A 12,086-nucleotide genomic window follows, 5' to 3' on the forward strand; every position below is an offset into this window, starting at 1 on the left:
GGGTCAGACACAGAGTGACCCTCCCTCCACGCCGTCCCATCACACACTCCCGGGGTCAGACACAGAGTGACCCTCCCTCTACACTGTCCCATCACACACTCCCAGGGTCAGAAACAGAGTGAAGCTCCCTCCAAACCGTCCCATCACACACTCCCGGGGTCAGACACAGAGTGACCCTTCCTCCCCACCGTCCCATCACACACTCCCGGGGTCAGACACAGAGTGACCCTCCCTCTACACTGTCCCATCACACACTCCCAGGGTCAGAAACAGAGTAGAACTCCCTCCCCACCGTCCCATCACACACTGCCAGGGTCAGACACAGAGTGAAACTCCCTCCACACTGTCCCATCACACACTCCCGGGGTCAGACACAGAGTGAAGCTCCCTCTGCACTGTCCCATCACACACTCCAGGATAGGATATAGGGTGGAACTCTCTCCCCGAGATGGGTGAAGCTGAAGGATGGAGAGATTGATTGTAAGTGATCTGAGAAAGCATTGTAAATATGGAGATCAGGGGATTTTCTTTTTGGATGAATTTCTGCATTTGCGTGGTTTGTGAATGCGATAGGAGAGAAGCAGAGTGGAGGAAGACGTTAGCACCTAGAGCCTCACAGTGACCTGTGTGCCAAAAAGGAAGGAAGACTGATTATTCTGTCGTTAATGTTCAGCATGTGTGAGTTGAGTTGATAGAGGAACTCTCCTATTTTCTCATGGTGTGTTCCAATCAGACCACCGGCATGACTTTTCCACAGCCTTTCTTGACTGTCTCCTGGTGGTGAGCTGTGTCCTTGGACAGGAGGCTCTTCCTTATTCTCCCATCTTGGATGCCAACAGTCAACATTTGGGTAAGTACTGTATCACTTTCGAGTTTTCCTCGGGAATAATTTTGTACATCCCTCTGCTGCTAGAGGCAGTTTTGTGATGAAAATCTGTCTTCTTGTTCTTGCTCCCTGCCTACATAACAGCTAACACCGGTGAACTCCCTCCCTGCCCTCTGTCGAGGTCATTTGAATGAAGAGATTTTGTCGGCGTCTGGGATGTTGTGAGGTCTTGGCTCGGATGGAGAAGCCTGTCAAAGCTGCAAGAAGTTATGGGCACAGCCACCTTCCTGACATTCACCCCCACAGGCCCCTCTTCCTTGTGGTGTGAGCAGAGTGGCATGGTGTAATGCCAGAGACCCAGCTTCGGTTCAGTTGCTGCCACTGTCTGTAAGGAGTTTGTTCTCCTCCCTGTGGCCGTGCAGATTTCCTCCCAATTCCAGAGAGGTACGGTTAGGTTGCGGGCAGGCTATGTTGGTGTCAGAAGCGTGCCAACACTTGCAGGCTGCCCCCAGCACAACCCTCGGACTGTGTTGGTCATTGAAACACATGTCCCAACAGTCGCACCACCCTCTGAGTGAAGAAATTCCCCTTAATATTTCACCTTTCATCCTTAACCTATAAACTCTAGTTTGAGTCTCAGCCAACCTCAGTGGAAAAATCTTGCTTGCTTTCAACTTATCTATACCCCTCATAATTTTGGACATCTCTATCACATCTCCACTCATTTTCCTATGCTCCGGGGAGTAAAGGCTTAAACATTCTGCAGATGCTGGAAATTCAGAGCAGAACACACAAAATGCTGGAGGAACTAGGCTGGTCAGGCAGTATCCATGGAAAAGAGTTTTGGTCGACGTTTTGGGCTGAGACCCATCAGGGCTGGAAAGGAAGGGGGAAAAATGCCGGGATTAAAAGTTGGGGGTGGGTGGAAGGCAGACAAGCTGGAAGGTAACAGGTGGGTGAGAAAGGTAAGTGGCTGGGGAGGAAGGAATCTAGTAGGAGAAAGTGAAGGAAGAGAGGCACGAGGGGAAGGTGATAGGCAGCTCAGGAGAAGAGGTGAGGGAGCAGAGGGGGTAAGTACTGGGAGGAGAAATTGATATTCATGCCATCAGATTGGAGACTGCCCAGACTAAGCTGGAGATGTTACTTCTCCACCCTGAGGGAGGCCTCATCTTGGCGGAAGAGGAGTCTGTGGATCAACATGTCGGAATGGGGATGAAAGTTAAAATGGTGGGCCACTGGGAAGCTCCACTTCAGGCAGGTGGAGCAGATGCACTTGCCGAAGCTGTCCCTCAACTTACTTTTGGGTCACACCATTGTAGAGGGGCTGCATTGGAAGCACTGCAACAGCTTCACTGGTGAAGTGTTGCCTCGCCTGGGCCCTGCGTGCAGGTGGTGAATGGGCAGACGTAGCATTTCTGTCACTTGCAGGGATCTATGCCAGGAGCGAGATTACTGGGAAGGGAAGGGAATTATCCCGTGGAGAGTGGAGAGTTGGGGGAGCAGAGCCACAGGTGTGTTTGGTGGTCGGAGCCTGCTGAAGATGGGTGTAGAAGTGTTGGATGTTGAGGTGGTAGGTGAGGACAAGAGGAACTCTATCCTGTTTAGGCTGGGGGAAGATGGTGAGAGTGCAGATGTCTGGGAAATAGAGTCATAGAAAAGTACAGCACAGAAACAGGTCCTTCAGCCCATCTAGTCTGTGCCAAACCATTTAAACTACCATCTACTCCCATCAACCTGCACAAGGACCATAGCCCTCCATACCATCCATGTACCTATCCAAATCTCTCATAAACATTGAAATCAATTTTGCATGCACCACTTGTAGCTCGTTGCCACTCTCACCACCCTCTGAGGGAAGAGGTTTCCTCTCATGCTCCCCTTAAACTTTTCACCCATGACCTCTAGTAGTCTACCCAACCTCAGTGAAAGAAACCTACTAGCATTTACACTGTCTATATCCCTCATAATCTTGTATACCTCTATCAAATCTCCCCTCATTCTCCTACGTTCCAGGGAATAAAGTCCCAACCAATTTGATCTGTCCTTATAACTCAGGTCCTCCGGACCTGGCAACATCCTCATAAGTTTTCCCTTTCAACCATATTGACACCTTTCCTCTGGGTAGGTGACCAAACCTGGACACAGTCCTCCAAATTAGACCTCGCTGTCTTACACAACTTCAAGATAACGTCCCAAAATGGAGGAGATGTGAGTGAAGGCAGCGTCAATGGTGGAGGAAGGGAAACCCCGTTCTTGGAAGAAGGAGGATGTTTCTGATGTTCTGGAAAGAAAAGCCTCATCCTAGGAACAGATATGATGGAGGTGAAGGAACTGGGAAAAGGGAATACTGCAGCACTTTTACAGGAGATTGGGTGGGAAGAGGTATAGTCAATATAACCATGGGAATCAGTAGGTTTATAACAGATGTCAGTGGACAACTTGTCTCCAGAGATGCAGACAAAGATTGAGAAAGGGGAGGGAAGTGTCAAAAATGGACCAAGTCAATTTAAGGACAAGGTGAAAGTTGATGAATTGGACAAGCTCAGCATGGGTGCAGGAAGCAGCACCAATGCAGTCATCAATGTAGCAGAGGAAGAATTGAGGAGTATAACCGGGGAAGGCTTTGAACATAGCCCGTTCTATGTAGCCAACAAAGAGGCAGCCATAGCTGGGGCTCATGGCTACCTGAGATAAAGTGTTGAGGATGAGAGCTAGTTCCACCAGACGCAGGAGGGTGGTGGTGGAGAGGAACTGGTTGGGTCATTTATTGAGAAAGAAGTGGAGAACTTCGAGGCTTTCTTGATGGGGTACAGAAGGGTACAGGGACTGACTATCCATGATGAAAACGTGGTGGTCGGGGCCAGGGAACTGAAAGTTTTTGAGATTGAGATCATGTGAAGTGTCGTGGATGTAAGTGGGAAGGAACTGAACCGAAGGAGATAGAATGGAGTCAAGGTTTGTGGACACGAGTTCAGTGGGGCAGGAGCAGGCAGAGACAATAGACCCGTCTGGACAGTCTGGTTTGTGGATCTTGGGTAGGAGGTAGAAGCGAGCAGTGTGGAGTAAGGGAACTGAGGTTGGTGGCGGAGGATGGGAGTGACCCAGAGCAGATGGTGTCAGAGACAGTGTCCTGATGCTCGGGAGTGGGGTCTCTTCAAGGGGTAGGTATGCAGGGGTGTCTGAGAGTTGCTGCCCGGCCTCAGCAAGGTGGGGTCAGTGCGCCAGACTACAACAGCATCCCGTTTGGGGGTTTGATGGTAAGGTTCAAAATAAAACTGTTATCAAAGTACACATAAAGAGCGTCACCAAGTACAACCCTGAGATTCATCTTCCCGTGGGCATGCTCAATAAACCTAGAATAATAACCATAACAGAATCATTGAAAGACAGCGATCAGCTAGAGTACCAAAGGCACAAAAATAAATAAATAAGCAATACGAATGGAGAACGTGAGATGAAGAGCCACTAAAGTGAGTCCAAAGGTTGTGGGAACACTTCACTGATGGGGTGAGTGAAGTTACCCTCTCAAGTTCACTTGGAATTGGTGCAGATTGCGAGGAGGGCCGCGTGATCAGAAGGTACCTTGCTGAAGAGAGAACGTTCTGCCTCAGAGAGGGGAGGTTGGAGGGAATGGTGAGAGACAAGGCTGGGATTAGAGCTGTGATCAGGGGAGGGGGATGAGAATTGATGGTGTCAGGAGGGGGTGATGGAAGATGGAGGCTCTGATGACCCAAGAAGTGACGGGGGAGCCTGAGGGTCTCGGGGTTGGAGTTTGGTGAGGGGGGGGGAGAGGAGCCCAGCAACCCACCTGCAGTGAGAACAGTCGGAGCCAGGGGGGTGGTGGCAACTGAGGTGTGGGCTGGGGCTGGGGCTGGAGCTGGAGGCCGCACAGTTGGCTGTCTGGCGTTGGAGAGGGTGAGATCTGCGAATTGAGGACCAAGCTGGGGCAGCAGAGGCCATGATGGAGGTGTCTCTGGGTTGGCAAAGGCAGGATCCACAGTCTGGAGATTGGCAATCTGCCGATTCTTCCTGGACACGAGGAAGGCAAAGAACTGCCAGTTGAAGGTGTGGATCGGGTTAAAGGATGAAATGTCAGAGATGTCCATGGCAGGTGGAGAAGAGAAAGGCCTGGAGCTGTGGCAGAGACTGAGATTGGGCCTACAAGTATTTCCACATAGGGGAGAGGATTTGGACAGAGAAGCAGTTAATCGAAGGAGGAATCCTTGGTGGATGCAAACTGGGAGGCCTGAAAACGGAGCTGGAAACCGTGTGGAACAAGGTGGCAGCAAAGACAAGCTCCCAGGAAGGATTGCGGCTTTGGTAGTGAGACTGGGTGAGCACATGGTCAAAGAGTTAGACAGCAGTAGAGATCAGTAAGGGGGAGCAGGAAGAGAGGGTCTCCCTGAATTCCTGATGGAGAGGATTTAAACTTCTTCAGGGTAGGCACACCTCAAAGAGACTACACAATGGAGCACCAAGTATAGATTTAACCTATAATGTACAAATACTTCTGTACCCACTTTACGTACATACATTCAGTCTATGCATATACATTAACCTTCTGTATTTGTATTTATTGTGTTCTTTATCTTGTGCTTTTTTGTGCTGCATTGAATCCGGCATAACAATTATTTCATTCTCCTTTACACTTGGATGGTGGGGTGGAGATTCGTCCCTACCAAAGGAGGCGTGAGGTGCTCCCTCTCTCTGCTAGCCTGCAGGTCACCCTTGGGCAGGGTGTAGCATCTGCTTAGGCCCCGATCAGGGTCACGTGAAGGTTTAGGGAGCAGGTGGTCAATGGTCGTTTGAGCAGCCGGTGCAGATCACAAGTCCTGGTTATGTGACCACTGGTGCCAGGCAGACAATCTCCGAAGAGTATTGATAATGGCTGGGGTCACCTGTCGTATAAAGGCACTGCCCAGAAGAAGGCAATGGCAAACCACTTGTGTAGAAAGACTTGGCAAGAACAATGATGGTCATGGAAAGACCATGATCGCCCACATCATACAACACTGCATGTAATGGTGATGTCATACAACATGGCACGTAATGATATCATACAACATGGCACATAATGATGTCCTATCACACAGCATATAATGGTGATGACTGTTGAAGGTCTATAAACAATCTTGAATCTTTCACTATAAACGTAGATCTCAAGTCCTGGCAACGTCCTTGTAAATTTTTCAAGTTCATTGATTAGTAAATCACAACTTAATAAACCCTAAACATGAAACATTCTGCAGAATCTGGAAATCCAGAGCAACACATACAAAGTGCTGGAGGAACTCAGCAGATCTGGCAGCATCTATGGAAATGAGTAAGCAGTCGATGTTCCGGGCCGAGACCGTTCTTCGGGACTGGAAAGGAAGGGCGAGACCCCAAAATAAAAAGGTGTAGGAGGTGAAGGATAGGGGAAGCACGGTAGTGTAGTGGTTAGCACAATGCAGGAGACGTGGGTTCGATTCCCACCGCTGCCTGCAAGAAGTTTGTAAACCCATGAGAGCGTGGGTTTCCTCCCACATTCTAAAGACATACTGGTTGGCTGGTCATCGTAACTTGTCCCGTGATTAGGTTAGGATTAAATTGGGGGCGGTGCGGTTCGAAGGGCCGGAACTGTATCCCAACAAACAACATGTCTTTAAGGCTCATAGAAATGAGAGAGGATGTCGGCCGAGGCTCATGGGATGTGTACTAGTGAGAGCAGCCGCCGAGGCTCATGGGATGTGTGCTAGTGAGAGTAGCCGCCGAGGCTCATGGGATGTGTACTAGTGAGAGCAGCCGCCGAGGCTCATGGGATGTGTACCAGTGAGGGCAGTCCGCCGAAGCTCATGGGATGTGTACCAGTGAGGGCAGTCCGCCGAAGCTCATGGGATGTGTACCAGTGAGGGCAGTCCGCCGAAGCTCATGGGATGTGTACCAGTGAGGGCAGTCCGCCGAAGCTCATGGGATGTGTACCAGTGAGGGCAGTCCGCCGAAGCTCATGGGCTGTGTTCGAGGGAGGGAAGTCCGCCGAGTCTCATGGGATGTGTCCCGGGGGGGGGGGGAGGCAGCGTCCGCTGAGGCTCATGGGCTGTGTACCAGGGAGGGCAGTCCGCCGAGGCATATAGGATGTGTACCAGGGAGGTTAGTCCGATGAGCCTCAAGGGGCGGGGTGGTGTTCTAGAGAGGGTTTTCCGCCGAGGTTCTCGGGAGGTGTACTGGAGAGAGGTTCACGGGAGGAAGGTTGATTTACCGGATGTGACGCGTGCTCCGTGCTGTTCCACAGAGCTTCCGCTGAGCGATGGCGGCTCTCAGGCAGGTTCCGGTTTCAGTTTGGCCTCGCTGAGGGCCCGGGCGGTCGCCTAAGCGGGCTCGGCTCCGTCAGCGGCGGCCGTAGGTGGGGCGTGGGAAAGAGCCGGCGTCCTCAGTCCCGTCAAGCTGGAGAGGCCGGGGAGCCTGGGGCGGACGGCGATGATGATGAAGAACCAGTGTCTGCTGGGGCTGAAAACGTTCGTGGCGTTCGCGGCCAAAGTCTGGAGCTTCATCGTTTACATCTTACGGCGGCAGATCCGCACCGTGAGTCCGGGGGGTGGGGAGACTGGGGTCCGTAATGTGAGGCTGGGGGTTCTACACCGTGAGTTCGGGGGCAGGGGGAGAGACTTGGGTCCGTACCTTGAGTCCGGGAGGAGACTGGGGGTCCGTACTGTGAGTCCGGGGTGGGGTGGGGGAGACTGGGGTCCGTACTGTGAGTCCGGGGTGGGGTGGGGGAGACTGGGGTCCGTACTGTGAGTCCGGGGTGGGGTAGGCTGGGGGTTCTACCCCGTGAGTCGGGGGAGGTGGGGATCCTCACCGTGTCTGGCTGAAAGGTTCTGTACCATCAGTTCTGGGCTGGAGGGATCTGTACCGTGGGTCTGGTGACAGGGCAGTGACCTGGCTGGGGAAAGGATACTTGCTGTGCGGGGCGGGAGTGTCCTGTCCCCTGAGTACCAGGGATCTGTACTCTGACTTGGGAGCCGTATCGTGAGAGTGTAGGTGATACGTACCAGGAGTTTTTTGTATTGGGAAGAGGGGCTCGGGAACTCTGATACGGGGTAGACACCAGAAGGAATAACATGACATCCGAATCCTCCTCCGCCCCAGCACAGAGAGTCTCTGTACCCATGGCAACTAGTTCCATCCCAAGCCTCCTGGAAGTAATACTCCTATTTTTCAGCACTGAATCTCATACAGTTCCTATGTAACACCCTCAAACGCCATCCGAACACGACTGCGGACGCTGTCTCTGCTGCCCTTGCTATATGCTCCTCATGAACAGCTTCTGAGGGCCAGAAATGTTAACGTGAAAAAAACCAGCGTCTTTTCCATTTCACTAGGGCCCTCCCCTCATTCATTCATCAGCTCACTCACAACATCTGGCAGCCTGCTCCATCAGATCTGATTGCGAATGTCTCTCTCTGAACCATGTCCTGTAAGGGTCTGTAACTACGACGCTGGGGTTCAGACCAAGCATGGACGGGCAATTGACACCATGCACCCGTTCCGGCACAGATAGGCGTGTGACATTGGGGTTTACTCCCCCTAGGGACAAGTCTGTGACACTGATATCTATTCTCAGTGCAGGAAGGTGTGTGACACTGGGGTCTGATCTCAGTACAGACAGGTGTGTGACACTGGGGTCTAATCCCGATACGGACAGGTGTGTGACACTGGGGTCGGATCCCGGTATGGACAGGTGTGTGACACACGGGTCTGATTCCAGTATGGACAGGTGTGTGACACTGGGGTCTGATCCCGCTACGGACAGGTGTGTGACACTGGGGTCTAATCCTGGTACGGTCAGCTGTGTGACACTGGGGTCTAATCCCGGTACTGACAGGTGTGTGACACTGGGATCCGATCCCGGTTTGGACAGGTGTGTGACACTGGGATTTGATCCTGGAATGGACAGGTGTGTGACACTCCAGTCTAATCTCGGTACAGACAGGTGTGTGACACTGGTGTCTAATCCCGGTACGGACAGGTGTGTGACACTGGGGTCTGTTCATGGTGTGGACAGGTGTGTGACACTGGGGTCTGATCCCGGTATGGACAGGTGTGTGACACTGGGGTCTGATCCTGGTATGGACAGATGTGTGACACTAGGGTCTGATCCCAATATGGACAGGTGTGTGACACTGGGATTTGATCCTGAAATGGACAGGTGTGTGAGACTGTGTTCTTCTGTTGGTGTGGACAGTGTGTGACACAAGAACCAGTACCCCCTGCAGACAGGTGTGTGACACTGGGATCTGATCCTCGTACGGACACGTGTGTCACACTGGGATCTGTTCCTGGTACAGACAGGTGTGTGACACTGGGGTCTGATCCCGGTCCGGACAGGTGTGTGACACTGGGGTCTGATCCCGGTCCAGACAGGTGTGTGACACTGGGGTCTATTCCCGGTACGGACAGGCGTGTTACACTGGGGTCTGATCCCAGTATGGACAGGTGTGTGAAACTGGGGTCTAATCCTGGTACGGACAGGTGTGTGTCACTGGGGTCTATTCCCGGTATGGACAGGTGTGTGACACTGGGGTCTATTCCCGGTACGGACAGGCGTGTTACACTGGGGTCTGATCCCGGTATGGACAGGTGTGTGAAACTGGGGTCTAATCCTGGTACGGACAGGTGTGTGTCACTGGGGTCTATTCCCGGTACGGACAGGCGTGTTACACTGGGGTCTGATCGTGGTATGGACAGGTGTGTGAAACTGGGGTCTAATCCTGGTACGGACAGGTGTGTGTCACTGGGGTCTATTCCCGGTACGGACAGGCGTGTTACACTGGGGTCTGATCGTGGTATGGACAGGTGTGTGAAACTGGGGTCTAATCCTGGTACGGACAGGTGTGTGTCACTGTGGTCTGATCCCTGTAGAGACAGGTGTGTAACAGTGGGGTCTGATCGTGGTATGGACAGGTGTGTGACACTGGGGTCTATTCCCGGTACGGACAGGTGTGTGACACTGGGGTCTATTCCCGGTACAGACAGGTGTGTGACACTGGGGTCTGAATCCGGTACGGACAGGTGTGTGATACTGGGGTCTATTCCCGGTATGGACAGGTGCAAGACACTGGGCTTTGGCGCCGGTGTGTGACACAGTGGTCAAATCCTGGTACGGACAGGTCTATAAAACTGTGTAATCCCGGGGTGGACGTAGTTGCAACACTGGGGTATTATCCCAGCGTGAACATATATGGTATGCTGAGGTATAATTCTGGCATGGACCAATTTGTTACACTGGGGTATAGTCCCGGTGTGGACAGGCATTTAGTACCTTGAACTGATTTCTGTGTTCATGGCCATGTGATACTGGGGTCCCACCTTGGCATAGAGGGGTTTATAATACTGGGTTCTGCCCTGGCATGGAGAGGGTTGTAATACTGGGTTCTGCCCTGACATGGAGGTGGTTGTAATACTGGGTTCTGCCCTGGCATGGAGGGGGTTGTATTACTGGATCTGACCCTGGCATGGAGAGGGTTGTAATACTGGGTTCTGCCCTTGCATGGAGGGGTTGTAATACTGGTTTTCTGCCCTGGCATGGAGAGGGTTGTAATACTGGGTCTGCCCTGGCATGGAGAGTGTTGTAATACTGGGTTCTGCCCTGGCATGGAGGGGGTTGTAGTACTGGTTTTCTGCCCTGGCATGGTAGGGGTTGTAATACTACGTTCTGCCTCGGCATGGAGAGGCTTGTAATACTGGGTCTGACCCTTGCATGGAGAGGTTGTAATACTGGGTCCGGCCCTGGCATGGAGAGGGTTATAATACTGGGTCCAACCCTGGCATATAGGGGGGTTGTAATACTGGGTTCTGCCCTGGCATGGAGGGGATTGTAATACTGAGTCTGACTTTGGCATGGAGAGGGTTGTAATACTGGGTTCAGCCCTGGATGGAGAGAGTTGTAATACTGCGTTCTGCCCTGGCATGGAGAGGGTTATAATACTGGGCTCTGCCCTGGCATGGAGTGGGTTGTAATACTGGGTCTGACCCTGGCATGGAGAGGGTTGTAATACTGGGTTCTGCCCTGGCATGGAGGGGGTTGTAATACTGGGTTCTGCCCTGGCATGGAGAGGGTTGTAATACTGGGTTCTGCCCTGGTATGGAGTGGTGTGTAATGCTGGGTCTGATGATGGCATGGAAGGGATTGTAATACTGAGTCTGACTTTGGCATGGAGAGGTTGTAATACTGGGTCCGGCCCTGGCATGGAGGGGGTTGTAATACTGGGGCCAACCCAGGCATAGAGAGGTTGTAATACTGAGTTCTGCCCTGGCATGGAGAGGATTAAAATACTGAGTCCGACCCTGGCATATAGGGGGGTTGTAATACTGGGTTCTGCCCTGGCATGGAGGGGATTGTAATACTGAGTCTGACTTTGGCATGGAGAGGGTTGTAATACTGGGTTCAGCCCTGGATGGAGAGGGTTGTAATACTGCCGTTCTGCCCTGGCATGGAGAGGGTTGTAATACTGGGTTCTGCCCTGGCATGGAGAGGTTTGTAATACTGGGTCTGACCTTGGCACGTAGGGGGTTGTAATACTGGGTCCGACTCTGGCATGGAGGGGGTTCTAATACTGGGTATGCCCTGGCATGGAGAGGGTTGTAATACTGGGTTCTGCCCTGGCACACAGAGGGTTGTAATACTGCATTCTGACCTGGCATGGAGAGGTTGTAATACTGGGTCTGACCCTTGCACAGAGAGGGTTGTAATAGTGGGTTCTGCCCTGGCATGGAGGGGGTTGTAATACTACATTCTGCCCTGGCACGGAGAGGGTGTAATACTGGGGTTTGCCCTGGTATGGAGGGGGTTGTAATGCTGGGTTCTGCCCTGGCATGGAGAGGTTGTAATACTGGGTACTGCCCTGGCATGGAGGGGGTTGTAATACAGGGTTCTGCCCTGGCATGGAGAGGGTTGTAATACTGGGTTCTGCCCTGGTATGGAGGGGTGTGTAATGCTGGGTCTGACCCTGGCGTGGAGGGGCATTGTAATACTGAGCCTGACTTTGTCATGGAGAGGGTTGTAATACTGGGTTCTGCCCTGGCATGGAGGGGGTTGTAATGCTGGGTTCTGCCCTGACATGGAGAGGTTGTAATACTGGGTACTGCCGTGGCATGGAGGGGGTTGCAATACTGGGTCTGACCCTGGCATGGAGGGGGTTGTAATACTGGGTTCTGTCCTGTCACGGAGATGCTTGTAATACTGGCTTCTGCCCTGGCACGGAGAAGGTTGTAATACTGGGTT

General features: G+C 52.3%; 1 protein-coding gene across 3 annotated transcripts in view; it reads left to right on the top strand.

The window, feature by feature from the left end:
• Positions 1-7,073: 7,073 nt before the first annotated feature.
• Positions 7,074-12,086, top strand: part of LOC140197899 (CTD nuclear envelope phosphatase 1) — a 31,972-nt gene continuing 26,959 nt past the window's right edge. For all 3 annotated transcript variants that reach the window (XM_072258483.1, XM_072258484.1, XM_072258485.1), the window contains exon 1: positions 7,074-7,387. In XM_072258483.1, coding sequence (XP_072114584.1) covers positions 7,283-7,387 — 105 coding nt within the window. In that variant the 5' untranslated portion in view covers positions 7,074-7,282. The remainder of the gene's footprint in view (positions 7,388-12,086) is intronic.

Source organism: Mobula birostris, chromosome 5 (assembly GCF_030028105.1).
Source record: "Mobula birostris isolate sMobBir1 chromosome 5, sMobBir1.hap1, whole genome shotgun sequence".
In the NCBI taxonomy this organism is placed as follows: Eukaryota; Metazoa; Chordata; class Chondrichthyes; order Myliobatiformes; family Myliobatidae; genus Mobula; species Mobula birostris.